The 25,630-nt window shown below is 52.8% G+C and overlaps 1 protein-coding gene across 4 annotated transcripts in view; it reads right to left on the bottom strand.

Moving 5' to 3' along the window:
• Positions 1 to 25,630, bottom strand: part of CLCN7 (chloride voltage-gated channel 7) — a 60,582-nt gene that overhangs the window by 20,099 nt on the left and 14,853 nt on the right. For 2 of the 4 annotated variants that reach the window (XM_030577078.1, XM_030577077.1), the window contains exons 2-11: positions 18,459 to 18,530; positions 13,978 to 14,049; positions 13,517 to 13,582; positions 11,226 to 11,358; positions 9,262 to 9,371; positions 5,888 to 5,968; positions 4,604 to 4,666; positions 3,238 to 3,321; positions 1,574 to 1,667; positions 198 to 262 (exon numbers count right to left, since the gene is read on the bottom strand). In XM_030577078.1, coding sequence (XP_030432938.1) covers positions 198 to 262; positions 1,574 to 1,667; positions 3,238 to 3,321; positions 4,604 to 4,666; positions 5,888 to 5,968; positions 9,262 to 9,371; positions 11,226 to 11,358; positions 13,517 to 13,582; positions 13,978 to 14,049; positions 18,459 to 18,530 — 840 coding nt within the window. The remainder of the gene's footprint in view (positions 1 to 197; positions 263 to 1,573; positions 1,668 to 3,237; positions 3,322 to 4,603; positions 4,667 to 5,887; positions 5,969 to 9,261; positions 9,372 to 11,225; positions 11,359 to 13,516; positions 13,583 to 13,977; positions 14,050 to 18,458; positions 18,531 to 25,630) is intronic. The other 2 variants (XM_030577079.1, XM_030577080.1) reach the window with 2 other exon arrangements.

Genomic DNA, 25,630 nt, shown 5'->3' with positions numbered 1-25,630 from the left:
CAAAACCTAGATTCACTCGACAGTCTCCTTCTGATGGGGGCGTCTCTACCCAGCGCAGGCCCCTCGCTCGTAAAGGCATCCTGCCCTTCCCCGGCCCGAGTCAAACCCCGAGTCAAAGCCCCAGCTGGCAGCTGAGTTTTTCAGAAGCTGGTGCTCAGCCAATTGCCCAGCCTCTGCCTCAGGCTGCTAACACTTACGATTCTCCACGTCAGGAACTGATTCCAGAAGGAAGCACCTTCTTCCAAGCTGAAAAGAACTCCCCCTAAGGACACAAGAGGCCATGGGGCCATTGTAATGGATCAGCTCGGGTAGCTACCACCTCTCTGCCGAGGAGCAGCTGGGCCTTTCAGGGCGAGTTCTGCTCTCCCAGTTATATGGGCTGGAAGGAACCTGCCCCTTGGGTGTGCAGAGACAAGGGACACAGCTTCACAGGGCTGGAGACCTCACACCCACATTAGGGACCGATACCTGGCTGTGACTGATGACACAGTAGACCCCCACCCCACAGCCTGAGTCCTGGAAGCAGGCCAGCGGTTGGCCAAGCCTTGGGGAGGGTCACAGCTGCAGATGCACGTCTACGCTAGCAGCCCTTGGTCATGCCACCACTGCACTTGGGAGCCAGGAGGCTTTGGGGGAGCATCTCACACGGCCACTTTCGGCGAAGAGACAGAAATGCTGGGCGTTCGGACACCTGTCTCCATGGCAGCGGGAAGGCTTTGCTGTGGGGACGAAGCCTGGTGCCCTTTGGTGACCGCGCTCAGCCTACATCCTGCCACTTTCCCAGTCACTCAGTAGGGAGGAACAGCAACGCTGGGCATGGGTTCACCCTGGATTTGGGCTGCTTGGGGGGGGGGGGCAGGGACAGCTCTCTGAGGGACTAACTCATTCCTTAACACGCAACTTTACGCCTAGATTTCAGGCTCGCATTGGAGGAGGGAACACGCACCAATATCGACACCCCTCCTGGGAGGGCTCCGCAGTCCCTGGGTGGGGCTAACAGCTCTCCCAGCCCTACCCAGCCATGCACGACCCCCTCCGCTTCACTGGCGCTGTCCAGGCTTCTCTTGGCTGGCTCACAGACTCAGCAGTAACAGGGCCAAGTGGTAACCAGGCATTCTGGCTGTATCTGCATGTCAGGACCCAGTTCCCTCTCTCTGTTCTCCAGGGGCTCCTCCCGGCATCAGAGAAGCCCAGCAGAGCCAGGCAGCCTGTATGCGGCTTGTTTTGTTTGCCACCAAGCTCAATGGGCAGGAGCAGAGGGACAGACGGACGGAGCCGCCGTTGTTCTCTAGATTGGCCGCGCTACATGGGAACACGGCTCTGAAAGCAGCAGTTTCAAGCACTGCCCGAGAACAAACATGCAGAGCATCCAAAGCTGCCGCTCCAAGCTCTATCCAGCACAGATCACTTCCTCTTTGAGCGTGATTAACTAACCCACCCATCACAAGAGGGCTGGGAAAGTCAAGAGTCTGGGTGACTCTATCTGCCAGCTGCCCCTAGCTGGGGGGTGAGCATCCTGCCTGGGGCAGGGTCTGGCCTGCAGGGGTACACACAGCATCAGAAGACATCTTACCAACTGGGGCGCCAAAAGCGGCTGAGACGCCAGCAGCTGCTCCGGCCGAGACAAAGTCCCTTTTCTCTGTGTCTCTGCGGAAGTACTCAAAGATCTGAAACAACACGAGGACAGCGGCTTTACCGGCTGCCAGCAGCCCGAGAGTGCCCCCGTAACGTCAGCATGGAGAAGAAAACAGGCCGACATTGCCTGCTCTCCTCCCATGCAGAGAACGCAGCTCGGAGCTATCCCCGTACCCCTGCCAGTGCTGAATGGAGAGGTGTTATACCCCGGGAATAATTTATCACACTGCCTGGCAGCACGACTCATCGCAGCCAGGACGTGAACCAATAAAAGCAGACACACTGTGCACTCTGCTCCCCTCGGGGGTACAGGGACGATGAGGGGGGGCAGGGGAAGCCAGTACAAATTACTGGGCCCAGCGGTCTCGGGCCCGTGGCTTGGCTTCCCCGGCCCTATTTAGCCGGTATGCCCTTGCTGGGGGGTCCCGAACCTGCTCTCGGCGGCCCTGGGGGGGTACATCACAGAGCCGCTGGGAGTGTATTTTCCAGAGGGGTGATACAGGCTAGCTTTGCTCATGCCAAGGTGCTAAAAACAGCAGTGTGGCCACAGCCACATGGTGGCAGCTTTTGCTGCCCACCCGACCTCCTGATGATGCACTCGGGCAGCTAGCCAAACCGCCGCGTGCAATGCCGCAGCCGCAGCTATTTTTAGTGCGTTAGCTCAAGCGGGGCTAGCGTGTATTCGTCCACCTGAGCTGGATTCCTCCCCCAGCCGCAGAGCCAATGTCCCCCTCGCATACCAATGCGAACAGAGTGCACACGGGACCAGTGCCAGCCAGCGGGCCCCTTCGCAAGGGCCACCTAGCCCAGGTGGCAGCATCACGGGGTTGCCATCAAGGCTTTGGCTTCCTGATACAGATCAGTGGCAGTGTGTTCAGTCTGCTGAGACCACTTAGACGGTTACATCAGCGGCCAACTGAATTAAGTGTAACAACGTGGAGAGCCTTTCACTGCCCCCTGCCCTCCTCACTAGCAGTGCCGGACCCAGAGGGGAGGGATGTTCCACCACTCCTCTGTCTCTCCCCAGTGCGCACAACCCTTCTCCCACCACAGCTGCAGTGGGTGCTATGGGGAGAGAATATATTCATTTCAAGCTCCCCCCAGAATGCACTGCTGCTGGGAACTGTGGGATAGGTACCCAGAGAGCACTGCAACTGGAATAGTTTAGGGCAAATGGGATTGGATGGAGCCACCTTCAGCATAGGCCACTATTGCTCCTTCCAAGCCACCTGCCGCTGACTGCTCGAGCGGGGTTCCTGGCCCCTGCCACCCTGGGGAGCACAGCAGGCCGAGAGTTTTGTCTGCATGGAAGTCCACAGCACTCGTGCCTGCAACAGGTCCATCTCCATCTCACCACTTTACCCACCTTTTCAGTAAGGCAGGCTCTTCTGGATTCAGCAGAGCTAGCTGGCTGGCCCTAGATCACACTAGGAAGGTGAAGGGCACTTCGCTATATTGATTCTATCCACTGGACCAGAGATAGATTTGTGTCCTCCCAAGATGTCATGAGCCAGTAACCACAGCTCCTTCCCCAGCGTGTGCGGACACGGACACACACAAACATACACACCCCCGTCAGACTCTGGGAGCAAGCTAACCAACCTTAAAGTCTCGCTTCAAAGAAGTCGACCTTCCTTGCGAGATCCCCGCTGCAATGACTGCTCCGGAATGAATCATTGGCCCTTCCTGAAGGCAGGAAAGCGGATGTCAGAGGAGAAAGGCAGCTTCACTTTTTGGAGCCTCACCATGAAGACACGGTGTGAACTCTGTGCACCCCGCCCACCCCCTAGCTCGATTCCAAAGGCACTCTGCACAGCCCGCGAGGGAGTGCAGCCACACGGGGATTCTACGGCCAAAGCAGCCCTGGCTCCAGCAAGGGAGGTTTCTTCGCAGGAAGTGGAAACCTCACCTTACTCCTGTACTTCCTAGTTCAAACAAGTGGCTCTAAAGATAACATCCAGCAGCCCTGGACAAACCGCCATGCTGTCTAGAGCCTGGGGTGTGAACTCCTGAAGAGCCGAGGATCCCCAAGACTGTGTCAGAGAGGACCCAAGCCCCATGCATAACCCTGCACTGTACCAGTGACTGCATCTCTGTCCCAGCAGGACTCTCTGGAAGGCCACCTAACGGTGCAGTGACAGCATTGTAGGATTCAGTCTCTAGATGGCCTCTAATATGATACTGAAAGAACCAGAAAGCCACAGGGCTGCGACTCCCTTACCCATCTCCTCCAAGTCATGGCAGGTCAGCAGACGTCATTGGGATACATCGCCATTACCCAGGGTCCCCTGAACCCCAGTCCCCCAGGAAAGCACAGCACACTGCTGGTGCTGTACTGCAGTGGTCCTCAACCAGAGGTCTGAAGCCCCTCGGGGGGGCCACAAGCAGGTTTTAGGGGGGCCACCAAGCAGGGCTGACAGTCACCAGGGCCCAGGACAGAAAGCTGAAGCCCTGGGCTCTGAGCCCCACCATCCAGGGCTGAAGCTGAAGCCTCAGCAACTTAGTTTTGTGGGGCCACCTTGTGGCATGGGGCCCCAGGCATCTGCCCTGCTTGCTACCCCCCCTAGCGCTGGCCCTGCCTTTTATATGTGGAAAAACAGTTGTGGCACAGCTGGGCCATGAAGTTTTTATGCTGGGGGGGGGGAGCGCAGCGCAGGGGCTCAGAAAGAAAAGGGTTGAGAAGTCCTGCTGTTCTGGGAGGCACTTCAAGGCAGCCCACTGATGAGGGGCATCAGAGCAAAGGGGAAAGTGGCAAAGTCATTGACCCAGGATAAACGTGAAACAAACTGCTTAGAATGGAGCCACTCTGAGATGCTAGTGATAACTGAGGCATCAGAAGGGCTCAAGCAAGACACACGAGTGTGACAGCAGCAGCTTGCAGGGCCACAGTGCAGCACACGGGGTGACTACACACCAACAGTGAGCTTGGGAAGGTGGCTGAATTAGATTCACTTCCTGGGTAAATTACCTTCCCGACAGCCAGGCCTCCGACCACTGACAGAATGACCCCGCAGACTTTGATCATCAAGGTCTGGAAAACAAGGAGAGAGTCCCTGATTAGCACAGGAGAGAGAGCAAGTCATGGGGCAGTCACTCTCAGTGCCAGGCTGGTGGGAGACACGCAGAGAGCTCCAAAACAGACACAGCTGCTCTCTGCAATCCAGGTACTTGGGAGAGAGCAAAGGGGCAGATGGGGTTACAGCCTCTTTCCCCTGGAAATCACACTCACAAGGCAACAGGTGAGGCGGGTAGCTAGCAAGCTAGCAGTGATAGCAGCATGAGCCAGTGATGCCAAAGAGTTCTTTGGCTCTTGTCTTTGGCTTGCTATTTCACTGCTGCAGCTGCAACATCTAAACTTGTGCTGCAGCAGCCTCTCTCCAGCGTGGAGCACCAGCTCTCTGGAGGAACAGCAGGGCAGGAGTCACGGTCGTTACAGAGGATTGGGCAGTCCAGTAACTGCCCCCCACCCTGCTTCCAGGGGTCAGCAAGTACTTGCAGCACCAGCTTCCCCCATGCGCCTGCTGGAGCCCTGCTGAGCGCTCAGATCTAACCCAAGGGAGTTGTCTTACTTTACAAAGCTCTGCTGTGTGAGAGACCTCATGGCCAACTCTGAGCCCCCCGGTTGCTTTGTAGGGCCTGCAGACCGGAAAAACGCCTTTAGACAGCACACTCATTGCCAATGGGTACACGCAATGACTGACTGCCACTGGAAGGGAGCAGGTGGGAGAGCAGCAGCCTATGTTGGGCTGAGAGTACAGGAGGCTACAAGACGCAAGCATGCACGTGCACCCCCCGGGTACAGTCAGCACCAGCAGTGATACTGCAGTTACCCAGCGCTTCGCCCTAGATGGCCCCAAAGGGATCAGCACTGGTGTATTTATTAGACAGAGCCCCAGGGAGGTGAAGGGACTTGCCCAAGATGAGTCACGAAGCTGGGCAGGACGGCGACCGCTAGGGTCATGAGCTGGTGACTCAGGCCAGTTTCCTCCCCGCCAGAAGATGCTATTATTAGCTGCAGATGGGAGGCCAAGGGACGTCCTCGCAGAGCTGGGACAGGACAAGCGCGGGCAGCTGGCAGCACATGGGGGCACTGGCACGGTGTGGAGGCAGACCGGGCTGGTGAACGCCAGAGGGAGAAGTCCTAGATCCTGCATGCTGCCAGTCTCTTGGTCTGCCTTACCACACTGGTGTGCGGGAGGGACGATAGAGTATAGGACTGCCAAGTGCCTCGCACCAAAACCCAGTGTCTTACCTTGAGGCGGACAACATGAGGAATCTTCACGCCATTGAGGTAGCACTTAATCTGGGGAATCCCGCTGCCGGCAGCTACAGGCTAGAAGCACAGGGAGAGTTTGTTAGCATCAGTCCTTACACAGTGGCCTCCGTCATCCCAGACAGCAGCAAGGGCCAGAGACTACTCCCTGATCATTTCAGCACCCTACCCCCTGCAAGGGGGAAAACATGACAGCTATTTTGGGGCAGTCTGAGCCTTGCTTCCTGTACGGATCATACCCCGTCCCCCTATCCCCTACAGCTGGCCAGGCATGTTCCAGAGGCAAGGCCCCATCTAGCCAGTCGCTCCTTCCCTGGAGTAGGATTTGCGATTAGCCCCCTGAATCTCAGGGAGAGATTATTCCTCTGGCATCATCTCTATTGTGCTTTTAGAGGTAACTTTTTAGCTGTCCTCTAGTCTCAGCCAATCGCTTGTCAGACCTGCCAGGAGTACTGAAGCAGGGTGGACTGAATCGATTCATAAGATATGAGGCGGTTCCCCTCTTTGAAAGCAACTAGGGAACAGACCATGCCTCAGGAGATGTTCTCCAGAAATCAGTTCCAAGGAGAGGACGACTCAACTGAAGCCAGCTCAGCAGATCCTCTGGTGGAGGGCTGAACGGGAGCAGGGCCGTAGAAGGGTTTATATTTGCCTGGCTTCCTTTAACTCTATAGAAAGAGCCAGGTGCTTTGACGGGAGAGCGACGGCCTAGCTGAAAGCGAGAGATGCTGCTAGACCAAACTGCTGTTCAATGCTACTTGGGAACTAACACTCAGCTGGCAGCCGGACTGCCCCAAGAGCACAGGTCAGCCCACGTCACCACTGAGTAACAGCCGCAGCACCATGCATAGTCCAGGCTATTCTGGACCTGCTCCAAAAGGGGATGGTGTGACAAAGAGCAAAGCTGGCCGCCTCTTTCAGGGGGCTTACGAGTGCCGTGTGAACCTTTATTTCTGCACCTGTTCTGCCTCATGGCTAAAGGCCCTCCCCCGCCTCCCCTTTAGACAGGGCAGGACGTTTATCTTCAACTTCCTCATTGCAGAACAGGTCTAGCACACTAGCCAAGTCAGACTCCACTGTGCTTTAAGGTACCGTTACCCCGATTCCCCACTAGAGATGCTGCTCATCTGCCCTGTTACTGTGATTTGTTCCCTTCATCTCACAATAGCTCCCCAATTACAGGCCCCCTCTGGATGGGCAGCAGTTTAAGGGGGCTGCTGTGTGCTTGTCTTAGAAGTGCATTGTTCTGCCTAGAGCTTTTCATCCTTAAACATGTGGACATGCAGGAAATGTAGAGACTGGCCAAGACCAGAACTAGTGTAAACGGGTGCAGGTCAACTCATGTTGAGGGAGCTGCACCATCTCCCCAGCTGAGGATCCGGTCCAGTGGGCAAACCATTACCGTCAGCGTTCCCAAAAGCTCCCTCCTTTACACCTCACCTCCTTGGGCTCTGACCATTGGCTGTGCTCCTTCTACCTGCTGTGTTGGATGCTGTTACCTACGGTTGTGCGCATGTAGCAAATAAAGGATCACACTGGAAAGAGACAGTGCCTCGCTTAAGACTGCTGGCCGAAGGCAGAGCCCTTAAGGAAAAATCCTTGCCTGGCAGTAGTAAAAGAACTCCGTCCCTGTGCTAATCCACAGAGGAATTATGGTTATAAATAACATTTGAAACAACAAAACAACCCTGAGCTTTTTAAATTTTTTCATTTTCTTTCCCTCTTAGAAAAAACACTGGATCTCCAGCCAGCATAATCCTCCTCCAATGTAATCTCGTCAAATGCCCATGGCAGCTGTGTGTCTGCTTTACCAGAGATTTGAGCACTACCTGCAGTAAAGAATTTTTGAGGCCCAGATTCATAAACTCTAGGATTGGAAGGGACCTCGAGAGGTCATCGAGTCCAGTCCCCTGCCCTCATGGCAGGACCAAGTACTGTCTAGACCATCCCTGATAGACATTTATCTAACCTATTCTTAAATATCTCCAGAGATGGAGATTCCACAACCTTCCTAGGCAATTTATTCCAGTGTTTAACTACCCTGACAGTTAGGAACTTTTTCCTAATGTCCAACCTAAATCTCCCTTGCCGCAGTTTAAGCCCATTGCTTCTTGTTCTATCATTACAGGCTAAGGTGAACAAGTTTTCTCCCTCCTCCTGATGACACCCTTTTAGATACCTGAAAACTGCTATCATGTCCCCTCTCAGTCTTCTCTTTTCCAAACTAAATAAACCCAATTCTTTCAGCCTTCCTTCATAGGTCATGTTCTCAAGACCTTTAATCATTCTTGTTGCTCTTCTCTGGACCCTCTCCAATTTCTCCACATCTTTCTTGAAATGCGGCACCCAGAACTGGACACAATACTCCAGTTGAGGCCCAACCAGCGCAGAGTAGAGCGGAAGAATGACTTCTCGTGTCTTGTTTACAACACACCTGTTAATGCATCCCAGAATCACGTTTGCTTTTTCTGCAACAGTATCACACCGTTGACTCATTTAGCTTGTGGTCCACTATGACCCCTAGATTTCTTTCTGCCATACTCCTTCCTAGACAGTCTCTTCCCATTCTGTACGTGTGAAACTGATTGTTCCTTCCTAAGTGGAGCACTTTGCATTTGTCTTTATTGAACTTCATCCGGTTTACCTCAGACCATTTCTCCAATTTGTCCAGATCATTTTGAATTTTGATCCTGTCCTCCAAAGCAGTTGCAATCCCTCCTAGTTTGGTATCGTCTGCAAACTTAATAAGCGTACTTTCTATGCCAACATCTAAGTCGTTGATGAAGATATTGAACAGAGCCAGTCCCAAAACAGACCCCTGCGAAACCTCACTTGTTATATCTTTCCAGCAGGATTGGGTACGGTTATCCAGCCAGTTTTGCACCCACCTTATAGTAGCCCCATCTAAATTGTATTTGCCTAGTTTATCGATAAGGATATCATGCGAGACCGTATCAAATGCCTTACTAAAGTCTAGGTATACCACATCCACCGCTTCTCCCTTATCCACAAGACTTGTTATCCTATCAAAGAAAGCTAGCAGATTGGTTTGACACGATTTGTTCTTTACAAATCCATGCTGGCTATTCCCTATCACCTTACCACCTTCCAAGTGTTTGCAGATGATTTCTTTAATTACTTGATGATTTGTGAAGCCACCTGCTCCAGCAGGGGGAGCAGAGCACAGACAGGCAAATGCAGGAAAAGAAACTGCAAGTGACTTCCCACTCCCCCAAGTAGGGGGATTTTACTAGAAGGTTTAACTGGCTGTTGAGTCTGCATATTTCACTGCAGAACTGATGCAGGGGGAAGTGAGCAAACCAACCTGCCCACTGCTGGTTCTCAACTCTTACCTCTATGAAAGCGACAATAACAGATCCAACCATCACCACGCTCGAGTTCAGAATGGCCCACAGTAACAGGGAGAAGGACAGCCCCCCCTTCTCGGTGAACTTGTCAATATCTGGGAGGGACAGTCAAGAACCTCAAATATCACCGGTTGGAGAACCCACCTCCTCCCCCCATTGCCACTGCACCATCTCACAGGAGACGGAGCACACTGCAAGGCAAACACATACATACAGAGCAGCACATCTTTCAAGGAAGTGTTTAAACAACTTCCCTGACAAGTGTCATGCAATACAGCAGTAAATTCTTACCACCCGGTGATTCAGTTTGTGAACACACTAACGCACCTTTAATTTGAACACATCACAAGGGAAAGTGCAGGCTCCAGGCATCAAAGAGTTAAAGGATTTTCACACTGCACCAAGCCTGGTGAAGAAGATTTTAATACAGGAAAGCAGGTGACTTGGCTGGTGTGTTTCTGCCGTATTTTCACTAGTGCCAATTCCTGAGCTCTCCCCTCTGCCGGGCATCTTCTCCCCAGCTGAGCAGTGCAGGGAGCCAGATGCTTGAGCTCTGGCATTACAGGGTGTTGCACCAAAAGGGACTGGGATATTTCCGATTCAGCCAGATTTTAGCCCTTCACTTTAAGGCCAAAGCGAGAGACCATGATGCACCAGTACGGGGCTGGGACAACAGCTGAAGTGTAGTGTGACTATGCAGAGTCACTAACAAGGCCATGGTGGGACTCCTTGTTTATGCTCTCAGTGACCCACCAGCCAATTTGTTCTATCTGAACGAGAAGGTTTTCCCTAACTGCCAGGGCCTGCTCTCAAGGGAGTAGAGAATCGAGCTGGGTTCTTGCCTTCTCAAAGTGTTTAGGCCACGTTATACAGCAACTTTCATCCTGAAGAGTCCCAGAGTGGATCTGCCTGCTTCTCCAAGTAGCTGCTACTACAACTCCTGGAGGGCCCAACTGAGACGGGGCAGCCCACAGTGCTGGGTGCCATAAGGACAGAAAAGAGGCAGTCCCTGCCTGGAAGCGCTCACAGCCCGATGAGTAGTCATGGCCTGCCACAGGGTTAGGTAACTGGGTATTACACTACTCTGTTGAAGATGCGTGAGGTCAGTTAGGCCGCAGTTCTCCCCACCCCCCTCGAGCAGGGACAGAAGACCGCAGGGTGAAGAATGCTGGCACAGGTTTTAAATCGAAATAGCTCTGGTTTTTGGACATCTGAAAGATGTCAGCCAGCTCTAAGCTGACATGTATTTCAGTCAATAGCACAGCAGCTCCAGCGCTAAGCACACGGGGCTGGTCTGCAGAGCGAGGGGCTGCCGTTTTGCAGAGCAGAACTGCTCTCTGACCATGAATCGCTTTAGTAAGCAGCAAACGTGATAGGAATCAATTGTGCAGAACATCTGAAAGGTACCCACGGTAGGCTGGACCATCTATTCTGAGGGAGTAATGGGAGTTGACCCATCCTTACTCTCCAGGTAGTAGCCAGGAATCAATCACATTATTCCACCTCTCTGCCTTTGACAGAATCCCATCAGAGTTGGGAGCCCCTCAGCAGGCCTGCCTGTTATGGGAAATCTCGCTTCTCGGGAGCTAATGAGACAGGACTCACAGCACGCTGGGCTCCGTATGGTATGTCCACTGTGAGATCAAACCTCCCCTCCTGACATGGATCACATGTGCACCCACTACTCTTGGCCCAGGGCATTCACAGATCTAACCAAAGACTCAGCTTACTCCAAAGACAGAGTTCTTGCAGGGTTAGTTCACTCAGTGCCAACACACATGCACCCGACCCTACAGACATTTCCTTTGGGAGTTCCCTGATGGGTAAATTCCTCTGCTCACTTCTGTGATGACGGCCTCTTGTTCCATCGCCTGGAGAGCACTGCAATACCCTGTCCGCACCTGCCTCACATCATTCGCTCCCCCAGCCGCGGCACAGCCGAAGGATACTGTCTTTCACCACTCTGAACTTCAGCCCAGCCAGTTTCTCCACCACGATGTCGATGAAGCAGGCAACGAGGCCTGTGAGAATCCCAATCATGGCACAGATGACCCAGCGCTTGATCTCCACCGTTCGGAATGCCTGTGAGAGAGATCAGACTCCTGTACCCCAGGACCTCGGCTGCTCCTGAGCACAGCATGCTCTAGCTATCCAAACGCACCCACAGGGTGAAGGATGGTGTCATGCACCTTAACACCCATACCCCTTCCCCAAGAAATGTGACTTACTCGGCAGTGCCGTACCCGTAGTGATTTAGTTCTGCACAAAGTACTCAGGGCAGGGCAGCTGCCAGAGAAAAGCTGATCAGATACATGCCCTCTTCTGATACTGGACAATTACAGTCTGGAAGGGTTTTATTTATTCTTTTGAACATTACAAGCTCTGGTCTGTTCTACTCTTTTTCCCGGCAGTCTGGTGACAGCTGGTAGGATTATACCCAATTCACTGCAGGGGAAAGGATTTTCATTCAGACCATTGAAAACGGTCTGTATTCACTAAACTGGTATTAACAAAGACGTTTTCTCTCCCAAGCGTTCCTTGGATGTTTGAGCTGAAGAGTCGACACTCCAGCCTCTTCGCTTACAGGCTTAGAACTGCGTTCCTACACAGGATGTTTCTAAGGACGTACCATCGACTCATGGAACAGCATCATCATAGAAATGGAACGGGATGGAAACTATGATGGCCACAAGGTTGAGAGAGGGTCTTCCCTAGGAGTGCGGGCAGGAGCTACTCTGCAGCACTGCGCCCTACTTATCAGTCGGTACCACAGCGCATCCTGTTTTGACACTTATCTCCTCAACATCCTCTGTGGTGGAGGCGGATGCAAAGAAATAGTTTTGCCTTTCTGCAGTGCCCTTATCCTTACTACTGTCACTCCCCGGGGGGGCCAGCAGACCCCCGCTCAGTCTGGCAGGTTTCCTTGCTAAAATACTTATTTCTTGTTCTTCCCTGTTTGGCTATTTGCTCTTCCAGTGCCCTTAGGCCTCCTCACACATCAGCAGCCATGGTACATGCTCCTTCCTGTTGGTTTCAAGGTCTTGTCTGGGAGGAGACCTGGTTTGGATCTTGAGGCATTTAGCCACACTACTTGGCCTTCCTGCTTTCATTTTTGTTAGGGGTAGTCGCCTTCTGGGACGGCAACGGTAGCATCGCCGTGCAGTGACTGCAGAATTTAATGTCACCACTTTGGATGTTAAGGCCTTTGGATCAGTTTCCTTCCTTAAAATCCCCCTTGCTGACAGAGGGTCCCACGCCAGGTCTCCCCCAAGCAAGCTGGCATTAATTAGGCCATGGTCACAGCTAGAAGTGGCCCCAAACGTAGCGGAGTGGGCTCATGAGCTAAGTGAGCAGAGTCTCTCCTCTGGGGGGCCTGGGGCTAGCTATTTACGGAAGCAATGGGTATGCTGCTGAGAAGCTGCATCTCTGACCCTTGGCCCACAGTGACATTTGACCAGTTTCCACAGGGGTGGCTGGAGTCTCAGCAGGGCTCAGGCTGGCAGGCCAGTGCTATGGTGTGGCGAATTGGGAATGTTCTTAATGTTTTCGCTGAATACTGTGTTGGTGCCTCAGTGTTCCCTACGAAGTTCTTAAGTATCTAGGTGGTGGGATAAGGGTGTATGGCTGCTGCAGAGCAAAGGGCCAGTGTACAGAAATGCCTGAAACTCTGTCTCCTAGCAACTGATGGCCTGGGCTCCTCCTCTGCAAAGGTGCCAACTGAAGGTGTTGGAGACAAACAGATCAGGTGACTTCCTGGCTGGGAAAGAGATAAAGGCCAAAAAGGAGGGGCTGGAGGGGTTTTCTGTCTAGAGCTGGCTGGAGGCGAGGAGTGAAGTGCAGACATGGGTGTCTGGCTCACTGCCCCCCAAAATAGACCCAGCTGAAGGGTCCCATTCGCTGTACCTACAAGTTCTGTTTTAGACCATGTTCCTGTCATCGAATAAACCTCTGTTTTACTGGCTGGCTGAGAGTCACATCTGACTGTAAAGTGGGGGTGCAGGACCCGGTGGCTTCTCCAGACCCCACCTGGGTGGACTCGCTGTAGGAAGCACACAGAGGGGCAGAGGATGCTGAATGCTCCAAGGAGAGACCCAGGAGGTGAAGCCGTGTGAGCTTCTTGCCCTGGAGACAGTCTGCTCCAAGAGAGAAGAGGCTCCCCAAAGTCCTGACTGGCTTGGTGGGGAGCAGTTCCAGAGCATCGCCAGGGGACTCCGTGACACATGGGCACAGCCAGACTCACCGTGTGATTGATCCGCCTCTCCTCCTCCAAGAACAGCTGGTTTTCGCAGTTGTCGTAGTCCAGGCTCTAGATTCAGGGAGAGGGAAATGCTTTCACTAGGTAACATAGCAGAGGATTAGTTCTGCTCCACCCCTTCCCAATGAAACCTACTTCACCCCCACTGTGCTCATGCCCCCAGTCCCAGCACTCTTCTCCGCTGAAACCTCCCGCTGCTGTCTGGAACCCCACAGATTACTCTGGAGACCGGTGTCCTGCTGTCCCGCAGGGACTTTTCTGCTCTGCAGCACCAGAACAGCCTCAATGCTGAGGTTTTCCATGAACCAGGCTATAACCCCTCAAACCCACTGCCTCCTCCCCCACCCAGCGCCACTCATTCGCTGGCTTGAGCGCCACCAGTTTTCAAATCAGTATGAACCAAAATTTTCTAATCCCAACTAACTAGACATCACCTGGGTGCCTACCTCATATTTGAGCAAGAGCAGCTTCTCGTTGTGAGGAATCTCACTGGGAAACTGGTTAGTGGCCTCCGTTTCCTGGGGGAGGCAAAGATCAGGCGTTAGATCAGCCAAGACACTGCCCCAAAGCTAGGCTGCTGGAGTTTGCCATTTGCAGCAGCTACCCCCAAGTTCCAGCCCCAGTCCCAGCCAACAGCAGCAGCACCCAGCTAGTCTTCCGAGGGACCAGCCAGGGTGCTCACAGCATGCGTGCTAGCTGGCTGTGTCAACAGGTTGCATCGCCTGCTTCCACGCAGCTCCCGCTACAAGCTTCTGTCAGGAAGCTTTTCACAAAGACAACGCGGGGGGGTTGTTCACTGCCAGGGGCTTCAGGCAGAGACATGAGTAGGACAGCGTCTGCTCCAGCTGTTCACACCAACATCCTAGATGTCACCATGAAGCAGCCTCTTTACAGCTGTTGACTTTAATGGGCTATAAACAGAGTCTACTTAATGAAGCAGGACACACCACTGCCTCAGGCACAGAGAGTCCTGTGCAGAGAGCCAGGAACACAGCACGGATGCTGTCTGATACCGGGGGATTTCCTGCAGAACTAAAGAGGACGGGACTGGCTCAGCACGAGCGTACCAATATCAATACCACTTTGCCCACGGAGCTATGAGAACAGCCTCGATGCCACAGCCAGAAACACCTCCCAGGATGGGTGAGCTGACAGCTTTTATTGCTCAGCTTATCAGGCAGAGGGGGACCCCTGCTGTACCTCCCCTCAGTCACCCATTAAGTACAGGGGAAATGTGAGTTAAACCCCTCGGTAGCAAGGCAACTCTGTAATGAGACGTCCTTAACCCAGGAGGGCGGGGGGGAGCTTTTCAAATGCTCAGAACCAAAGCCACCCATGGTGCGGCGAGATTCGAGGCTGGACGCCCTGTGGTGCTCCCTCCTGTGTACATCGCCGCCTGCCCCTCGCTGCAGCACGCTGGGAAGAGCGGCACGTTAGATGTGGAGGTGCTACAGCTACTCCAACATGTTCCCTTGTCCAGAATAGGGAGGTGGTAAGGGAGCTGCACTATTATAGCTATATATTCATACCAATTGATGCTTTAAGACCTCCAGCCTGGTCCCTTGGGAGTGTTTCTTAGGAACAGTTCAAGCCTTTATCGTTGTCATTTGTTCAGGTCTCAGTGACCGAAACTTTTGCCTGAGATACTCATGATCAGCAGCGAGCAAAGGCTGGAGGGGTCACCGGTGATGATTGGCACAGGGCTGGCACATTCCCAGGGCAAGGAAATTCTCCCTCCACTTCAGAGCAAAGCAGGCTCCCAATTAGAGTGCCCACTGGGAAGGGAAGATCTGCTTTAGCTGGGAGACAAGAGGAAACAGAGCAGCTGGATGATACGCTTCCAAGGCGTCCGAGACACCCCTGGCAAGTTACCAACAGCATGCAAAGCAGTTTTCATGGAAATAGTCATTGTTCCCAGGCACTGAGATCTGGGAAGATTCAGGAGCAGATGCTGGCACTCCATTTGCTTCAGAGGGTTTGGAGAAAAAAAGTCAGGCGGGAAAGCACCAAGAAGCACCAAGCTCCACAGAAATTTCTGTCCTACTGTCCTCAACTACGTGCCAACCCTGGACATTAAAAATCCGGTGTCAGACCCCCAAAATCGTGAGATTGGCTTAAGAATCATGAACCATTAAGAAGTGTGAGGGTCTTTTTACTTGCCTTCAGGTGTTAGATCCTTAAGGGGGGGGGGGCATCACATTTTTAAGCTTTTCTTTGAAAGACAATGAGGGCTAAAATTCTTTCTAAAAAGAGAGATGAGAGTTTCATGTATTCACATGACCCAAGGAGCTGGGGCTTGAAGAAAACCACCCAGTACCACAGGAGTTGTGAGAGTCATGACAGTTGGCAACACTGGCTCAAACAGGCTTTGTGAGGTCTTGCCTAGCATGCCAGCGCATGGCCTAGGGGCCTGTGGCACTGCACAGACAGACATCAAGAGGAAAAGAGCTTTAAGAGAACAATCAAGAACTACGATCCAGTCCCAGATGTCGAGAATATCGTCACCCCTCCCCCTTCCCTTCGGGAGCAGGGAGCACAACCTTCGTTGAGCTAATTGATATAACGACTGCGTGCGCAGGGAAGGGGTGGGGTTCATTTACCAGTGCTCCATTGTTGTCCTGGGCCCTACAAATCCCCGCAGAGCGCACAGCAGGGAGCACGGGGCTGCAGAAAGCAAGAAATTGCTACCTCATAGTGGAACCGTAGCTCTGTTACTCTGATCTTCTGCCTGCCCCATTTGTTACTTTCACTTGTATCCTGCCTCTAGAAAGTTTGCAAGCACTGCCGGGCAGGGACTGGTGTTGGTACAGTATCTAGCACAACTGGGCCCTGATGTCAGGTGAAGACCAGCAATACAACCAAGGCCCTGCTATAGGATAAGAGAATGGCTATGAGGCAGCCTTAGTCCCAAGCAAAGACAGAACGTGTGTCCTAGTTCATACCACTGCAGCTAGAAAGACAAAAGAGTTGGAGTGTCAGATCACTGTAGCTCAGCAAACCTGAACACCAGTGAGTCTAGAGGCACTTCAGGCTCCAGTAGCAGTGTGAACACAATCCACCCACTCCTGCTCCCCAGGCCTGCTCACAGCGGTTCGCACTCAGAGATGCCACGTGAAATGGTGCATAAGGGTTACTCTAGATCAATCCCCCTGAGGGCCAGCCCCGCCCTCTGGGGTACGTGAGGTTCCGGAGGAGCTTGGGGGCAGCTTATGAAGGGGTGGGGGACACTTCTCTGGCCCATGGGATCTGACAGGTGAGAAAGAGGGCACAGAACCCAGCTGGTGAATAGAGAGTCAGCCACTGGTGACAGGACTTCTCCCACTACATAGGGTTACGCCTGCCAGAAAGGAAAGACCGCTCAGCACCCACTCAGCCTGTCCACTCTTCAGGCAGGGCCCCTGGTCCTATGGTGTCTGTGAGTGACCTTGTTTGGTGCCACCATAACACAAACAAACAGCAACCCAACGGAAATGGAGGGGGAAGCCCAGGAGCTGAGGGAGGCAAAAGTCAGATACAGGATGTGAGAGGGGAAGGGAAACCAGGCGAGCACCCACTGCTCTGGGAGGAGACATAATAACCGTGATCCCAGAGGGGCTTGGACGGACCATGGCCTCTCAGCCAGGGCTCAGGTGCCTCTTGTCCCTAGAGGGCTGTTTTCCCATTAGCAGGGTATGTTCTGAACCGGATTTCTACCCCCATGCCCAGGATCAGCCCTCACAAAGGTGAAGCTGGGGGCAGGAATATTCCATGAGAATCCAGTCACATAGAGCATCCCCCTGGCACAATGGGCCCCAAAGCACAATCCTGGCACCCTAGTGCCCATCCCCTGCCCTCCACATGGACTCCAGTTTCCGGACTAACAGGTTGATAGGACCAGGTTTGGAGGACAATGTTCAGCAGACAGCTGAACGCCCCCTTCATAGAATATTAGGGTTGGAAGGGATCTCAGGAGGTCATCTAGTCCAGCCCCCTGCTCAAAGCAGGACCAATCCCCAGATTTTTACCCCAGTTCCCCAAATAGCCCCCTCAAGGATTGAACTCACAACCCTGGGTTTAGCAGGCCAATGCTCAAGCCACTGAGCTATCCCTCCCCCCCAAATGGAGAGTACATGTCGGGGGGAGGGGCAGATCCACCCTTCTGCATACACACCCGAGGGATGCTCTGAGCCAGAGGATGCGGCTCTTGCTTGGGGACAGAGCCGCAAGGAAACACTGAAGAGAACACAAGACCAGGGCTCAGCAGCGGGGAATGGAGAGGTTAGTGAGTGAGAGGGGAGTGCAGGAGGCTGACCACGTCCGGGGGTGACAGCATGGCACGTGAATGGCCTGTCCAGCAGAAGCTCTACAATCCAGAGATCTGGCTCAGACAGCAAAAGCGAGTTTTCCATGGAGCCGGATTGGAGCTTCAGCCTCGGATGCTCACTGACCAGCCGTGAGCTCCTCTCCCATGCAGCTGTGCTCGCCGTTAGGTCCAACTCGGCAATGCCACACATGGGCACCAAGTGTGACTTCCATGCTCTTCTTTGGGACTCCCCTTCCCCCATTACGCATACCTGTCGAGTGAGTGCTCCAAGCACAGCCTGGAGCACCGGCTGTGGCCACGTGGGAGCTCAGAGGGGGTATGGGCAGGGAGGGAGGGAGTCAAAGACACAGACTAATTTGTCCAAGACACGTCATCCGTTGACTAAGTTTTTCAAGAGGCATCTCCTGGGTCGGGGGCTCACACATGATAGTTTCCAGGAAGAAGTAGGCAGCTGGTTTTGGTGGGGAAGAGGAAGAAGTTAGGCAGACTTATAATGGAAAGACAGACCCTTGGCAATGGGTTTGCCTCCCACGGACCATGCTGCTGCTCTGTGAGGAGCCATCTGCTGCAGCCTGGCCTCGGTTACCAAGAAGGGGAACGTTTGCTCCTTTCTGTGCCACTCACCAGTTCACGTACATCATCATTGAGATCCACACTGCTCAGTTTCCCGAGGCGTAGAAAGGGTGAATGGGTGATCTGAGAGGAGAATGGAAAACTAGGTCAATGCACAAATAGTCCGCATGGCCACGGGTCAGCAAGCCCCGACACTAGAAGGGAGAAATCTGGGTGCCCCCGCTTTGCCCTCCTGACTCTCATACGCAAGGGGGGCAGAGCAGGAAGGGAAGTGAGGTTAACAGCTGCCTGCCTTTAAGTTCATGCTGCACTCAGCCCAGCTGGGGCATCCCATGCTCTAGGCCAATGACAGCCAAATGCAGGACCCAGGCCTAATGCAACCCATGGTTGTTCTATGTTGACACAGAGAGTTCTATGTTGACAGGGGCCACTAGTTTGTAATGCAGAAGCCACACCAGTCAAGATGGAAGTTGGTACACCAGGATCTGGACTTGCCACAAAGTGACCACATGGCAGCTGCAACCTGCTCTGGTTTAGGCAAATTGGTTGTAACCCTTTGGTGGGCAAAGTTTGGTCGTCCCAGGGCTAGGCTCACTTAGCCAGCGATGACAGGCCCAGGAAGCAATTTGAAGCCCTGTCAGCAGTTGTTATTAATACTATTAACATGAGTCTACCTTGCAAGAGGCTGAATAAATTACTCCCCTCCACAAGTCAAATGCTCCTCGGCTGTGTTTGCTGGAGGAACAACTGAGCTGCTTTTGGATCATTTTCTTGCATCATGGATAAAGCTCTGCAGACGAGCCCGGAGCTGGAAATGGCCCACTTGCTGCAGCAGGGGAGCATTCAATTTTACACTGCACCGTATCGTGCTGTGAAAGGATCTCTCCGAGGCCCAGAGCGGTTAGCTCCTGTGCATGCTTCTTGCTAGTGAGCTGTCGGCCTGTCTCATGGAGCAGAAAAGAGCATGCTGCCATTGGCGGCAACCAACCCACCAGCCAGCCGGCGAGGCCCAGAGAGTTAGGGGCCATCTGTCTGGATCTCTCATAGTACCTAGAACCCAGCACGAAGGGGCTGATCTTAGCTGGGCCTCTCCCTCCATGCTACCTTTCATTCACCTACTGCAGCCAATCTCCTACCCCACATCACTACAGGATGCTGCCCAAGCACAGGGACAGAAGCTAGGAGTTGCTCTTTACTGTGTATGGGGCTGGACACCCCTTGTTCCACTCCCAGCAAGACTGTAAGGCCCTCTGCAGCCAGATTTGGAGACTTCCTGGTTAAATCCCAGGGTAAATCCAGCAGCCCCCCCTAGAGAACAGAGGCAGAAGCAGCACAAGGGAGGGATGCTGGAGCTATGCCACCTCCAGCTCCTTTCCCTGGAGCTCGGGCAACAGGAGCGGTCACCTGAGGCTCCAGCCAGGCAGGAGGCACTGCTCTCTGCCTGCTTTGGGGGACACCTCGCATCAGCGGCACCAAAGCAGCTCCCCTGTGCTGCACTGAGCTGGCCCAGTGTACTGGGGCCAGCACATCTGACGCTGCGCAAGAGGCTTTTCTCCCCATGCATCACACAACCCCAGGTGCAGCCCTGCCCTGCACGTTTCCCTGCTGGGAGGGCCGCTCCAGTCATGCACGTCTCACCCGCAGTCACCATGAAGAGACAGGCCTTTCTACCGTGCATTGTTCAGTGCGCTAGGGCTCTCCAGTGAGGAAGTGCCACAGCCACGTGAAACCTGCTTGTGCCTTGTGGCTCCAAGTTACTTTGGAGAGACTGGCCGTTAACCAATCGCTCCCCAAATCCACCTTCCCTCCTTCCCGAATGCTGGCACCGATTCCGCAGCTCACGGCTCACCTCACCCAAAGATTTCCCTAATTCAATGGCATTACTTAGTTCATAACTAAAAACACCTGCCTGCCCGGGCAAAATCTGCAGCTGCACTGCAGGGAATACCCTCTGGTCATGATCAGGAAATAGTTATTTCCTGGCCTGGAATAAGGGATCAGTTAACAACAAACAGATAGTTTGTTGTGCATTTTGCTCTGTCCTCTACTCTACATGAGCCTGGCCAGAGGAAATGAGCACATTAGTCTATTTAATCTCATCCCCACCAAAGCTTTTAGCTTGCTGAGGCCCAGGAGGACATGCTGCTATTTGCAAACAGCAACACAGAGAAGCAAGCAAGCTGGAGGCAGGAGACAGCTCTGAGCCTGCAGCCCAAGAGCAACCGAAGCTGCACAAGGTGTTTCCCAGAGCGGCTACAGAAAGCCAGGTCCAGGGAGCATTTGCCACAGCCACGCTTTGCTGCCTAGGCAGGTCCCAGACGGGGATGAACCACAGTGCGTTCTCCAGCAGACAGAGTGCACTGGGAGGACCGGTTCTTCTGCAGGGAAAGTTCCCAGAACCGAGCACTGTCAGCAGAGTTGCCTAATACAGGAGTTTGAGAGCTATTTCGGGCACTTCTTCCAGTCACACAACATGAGCAAGGGCTGGGCCTATGCCGGATACTTTGTTGGTGAAGAAGTGGGTTTTATACCCACTAAAGCTTGTGCCCAAATAAATCTGTTAGTCTTTAAGGTGCCACCAGATTCCTTGTTGTTTTTGCTTGGGCTGAAAGCATCTGCGCTGGCATCTGAAGTGTCCCTGCCTTGCAGAGGGGAGCACTACCCTGGCGAGGGGGAGGGGAGGACTAGCCAATCAGACACTGGAGTTATTTTAATTTACATTTAATGGAAATGAGGTTTCCCAGAGCTGACATCTGCCCCTTTCCACACACCACCTCCTCCCTGCAGGGCCAAGAGGCCTATTGTGAGCCACAGCATAGGATGGAGCCATCCCTGTGGTCAGGGGACTAGCATGGCCTGGCAAAGACAAAAACTGTAGTCCCCTGTGCCAGCCAGGAGCCTCTGGGACGCGGGAAGAGAGGCAGCTCCAGGGGCCTGCATGCACATTGGACTCTCTCAGTCTTTTCGGCTGGACTGAGAGAACCAGTCACCAGGAACGGGCTAGTACTAGTCATTATGTACACTTCATGCAACTGGCCATTGAAGGGCAGCAGCCATTTCCAACTTGTGTCAAAGGATTCACTGCATTAGCCCAGGCAATCAAGTCATGGGGAAGTGAAGGCACTTCTCCCACTGTAAAATGGGAGGTGTTGGGTGTATAGCCCCATTAGCCCTGGTCTACAGTACGAGTTTAGGTCGAATTTAGAAGCATTACATTGATTTAACCCTGCACCCGTCCACACGACGAAGCCGGTTTTTTCAACTTAAAGGGCTCTTAAAATCGATTTCTGTACTCCTCCCCGACGAAGGGATTAGCGCTGAAATTGACCTTGCCAAGTCAAATTTGGGATAATGTGGTAGCAATTCGAAGGTATTGCCTCCAGGAGCTATCCCAGAGTGATCCATTGTGACCGTTCTGGACAGCGCTCTCAACTCAGATGCACTGGCCAAGTAGACAGGAAAAGGCCTACAAACTTTTCAATCTCATTTCCTGTTTGGCCACCATGGCAATATGCAGGAGAGTGCAGATCTCATCAGCAAAGGTGACCATGATGGAGTCCCAGAATCGCAAAAGAGCCCCAGCATGGACTGAACGGGAGGTACGGGATCTGATTGCTGTATGGGCAGACGAATCCATGCTATCAGAACTCCCTTCCAAAAGACGAAATGCCCAAACATTTGAAAAAAAATCTCCAACAGCATGAAGGACACAGGCTATATCAGGGACGCGCAGCAGTGCCGTGTGAAACTTAAGGAGCTGAGGCAAGCCTATTAATGAAACAGAAAGGCAAACGGCCGCTCCAAGTCAGAGCCCCAGACATGCAGCTTCTGTGATGAGCAGCATGCCATTCTAGGAGGTGCCCCTACAACTACTCCACCCCTGTGCTTTGACTCCATAAATGGAGTAGCACGCAACAGGCATGTGGGTTTTGGGAACAAGGAAGAAGATGAGGAGGAGGTTGAAGATAGCTCACAGAAAGCAAGTGGAGAAATCATTTTCCCAAACAGCCAGGAACTCTTTCTCACCCTGGACCGGGAGTCAGTACCCCCCAACCCACCCAAGGCTGCCTCCCAGACCTGCCAGGCAGAGAAGGGACCTCTGGTGAGTATACCTTAGTAAATATTATAGTTTAAAAGCAAGCGTATTTAATGCTTAATTTGCCCTGGCATTCACAGCCAGTACAGCTACCGGAAAAGTCTGTTAACATGTCTGGGGATAGAGCGGAAATCCTCCAGGGACATCTCCATAAAGCTCTCCTGGACGTACTCCCAAAGCCTTTGCAAAAGGTTTCTGCGGAGGGCAGCCTTATTCTGGCCTCCATGGTAGGACATTTTACCACGCCAAGCCAGTAGCACATAGTCTGGAATCATTGCATAAGGCATCCGTTCTTTATCTCTCTGTGTTATCCTCAGGAGAGTGATATCATTCATGGTCACTTGCTTGAAATAGGGTGATTTATTAAGGGGACATTTAGAGGTGCCTGTTCCTGCTGGGCTGTTTGCCTGTGGCTGAACAGAAATGTTCCCCATTGTTAGCCACACGGAGGGGGAAAGGATGAAGTGATCATCCCAGAGAATTGTGTGCGTGTGCGCGCATGTGGGGGGGAGGGGGGAGAGGAGTTAGTTGGGTTTGTGCTGCACGTTAACCCAAAACCACAGCCCCTCCTCCTTTTAAACTGTCAACCCATTTTAAATGGCCAGCCCAACGGCTGCTTGGTATGGGAAATGAGGGCACTGCTGTTTGAAACCATTCCCACGTTATGAAGGTTAACAAAGCCAAAAGACTCTGTCTTACCATGGCTGCCTGCAAGCCAAATTCTGTTGCCCAGCCCTGCAGGAATGATCTCTCACACCAAAGCAGCATACCCTCAATAAGAGGCAAAATGCAACCTTGTACCGAAAGCACATGTGCTATGTAATGTTAACAGCAAGGTTTGCCATGAAAGAGTCTACCAGTGTTCTCTAAAATGTGTCTTTTTAACTACCACTCTCCCTTTTTTTCCCCTCCACCAGCTACAAATGTTTCAACGCTCACACTATCTTCTCCTTCCCAGAGGCTAGCGAAGATTAGAAAGCGAAAAAAACGGCACTCGTGATGAAATGTTCTGAGCTCATGCAGTCCTCCCACACTGAAAGAGCCCAGCAGAATGCATGGAGGCAGACAATGTCAGAGCCCAGGAGAGCACAATATGAACACGAGGACAGGTGGTGGGCTGAAGATAATAAGTGGCATCGGCTTGGTGACAGAAGGCAAGAGGCGACACTGAGGCTACTGGAGGAACAAACTGATATGCTCTGGTATGCTGAGGTTCAGGAAAGGCAGCTTGAGCACAGACCACCACTTCAGCCCCTGTGTAACCAACCGCCCTCCTCCCCAATTTCCATAGCCTCCTCACCCAGATGCCCAAGAACACGGTGGGCAGGCCTCCGGGCACCCAACCACTCCTCCCCAGAGGACTGCCCAAGCAACAGAAAGCTGGCATTCAATAAGTTTTAAAGTGCAGTGTAGCCTTGTCCTTCCCTCCTCCCGCACCCCTCCCGGGCTACCTTGGCAGTTATCCCTCTATTTGTGTGATGAATTAATAAAGAATGCATGAATGTGAAGCAACATTGACTTTATTCCCTCTGTAAGCAGTGATCGAAGGGGGGAGGGGAGGGTGGTTAGCTTACAAGGAGTAGAGTGAACCAAGATCGGGGGAGGGGCAGGGGGGCCTTCATCAAGGAGAAACAAACCGAACTTTCACACTATAGCCTGGCCAGTCATGAAACTGGTTTTCAAAGCTTCTGACGTGCACCGCACCCTCCTGTACTCTGCTAACTGCCTTGGTGTCTGGCTGCGCGTAATCAGCGGCCAAGAGATTTGCCTCAACGTCCCAGCCCGCCATAAAGTCTCCCCCTTACTCTCACAGATACTGTGGCGCACACAGCAAGCAGTAATAACAATGGGAATATTGGTTTCACTGAGGTCTATCTGAGTCAGTAAACTGCGCCAGCGCGCTTTTAAATGTCCAAATGCACATTCTACCACCATTCTGCACTTGCTCAGACTAGAGTTGAACAGCTCCTGACCACTGTCCAGGCTGCCTATGTACCGCTTCATGAGCCATGACATTAAGGGGTAGGCTGGGTCCCCAAGGATAACTATAGGCATTTCAACATCCCCAATGGTTATTTTCTGGTCTGGGAAGAAAGTTCCCTGCTGCAGCTTTTGAAACAGGCCAGAGTTCCTGAAGATGCGAGCGTCATGTACCTTTCCCTGACATCTCATGTTGATGTTGGTGAAAAGTCCCTTGTGATCCACCAGTGCTTGCTGCACCATTCGAGAGTACCCCTTTTGGTTTATGTACTCACTGCCTTGATGCTCCGGTGCCCAGTTAGGGATATGGGTTCCATCTATCGCCCCACCACACTTAGGGAATCCCATTGCAGCAAAGCCATCCACTATGACCTGCACATGTCCCAGAGTCACTACCCTTGATATCAGCAGCTCTTTGATTGCGTTGGCTACTTCGATCCCAGCAGCCCCCACAGTAGATTTGTCCACTCCAAACTGATCGGTAGCTGTCTGGTGTTGCAAGCTTCCAAGGGCTATCGCCACTCGATTCTCAACTGTGAGGGCTGCTCTCATTCTTGCGCTTCAGGGCAGGGGAAAGCAAGTCACAAAGTTCCATGAAAGTGCCCTTACGCATGCAAAAGTTTTGTAGCCACTGGGAATCATCACAGACATGCAACACTATGTGGTCCAACCAGTCTGTGCTTGTTTCATGGGCCCAGAATTGGCGTTCCATGGCATGAACCTGCCCCATTAACACCATGACGTCCACATTGCCAGAGCCCGTACTTTGAGAGAAGTCTGTGTCCATGTCTAGGTCCTCATCACTCTTGTCACTGAGCTACCGTTGCCTCTTCACCTGGTTTTGCTTTTGCAGGTTCTGGTTCTGAATATCCTGCAAGATAATGTGTGTGCTGTTTGCAGGGCTCATAATTGCTGCGGGGATCTGAGCGGGCTCCATGCTTGCTGTGTTATAGCCTCTGTGCTGAAAAAAGGCACAGAATGATTGTCTACCATTGCTCTGAAAGAGGGAGGGGCAACTTGGCTCACAGGGAATTAAAATCAACAAAGGAGATGGGTTTGCATCAAGGAGAAACACACACAACTGTCACACAGAATGGCCCCCTAAAAGGATTGAACTCAAAACCCTGGGTTTAGCAGGCCAATGCTC

Source organism: Gopherus evgoodei, chromosome 10, assembly GCF_007399415.2.
Source record: "Gopherus evgoodei ecotype Sinaloan lineage chromosome 10, rGopEvg1_v1.p, whole genome shotgun sequence".
Lineage (NCBI taxonomy): Eukaryota > Metazoa > Chordata > Testudines > Testudinidae > Gopherus > Gopherus evgoodei.
This window is presented reverse-complemented; position numbering and strand designations above follow the sequence as displayed.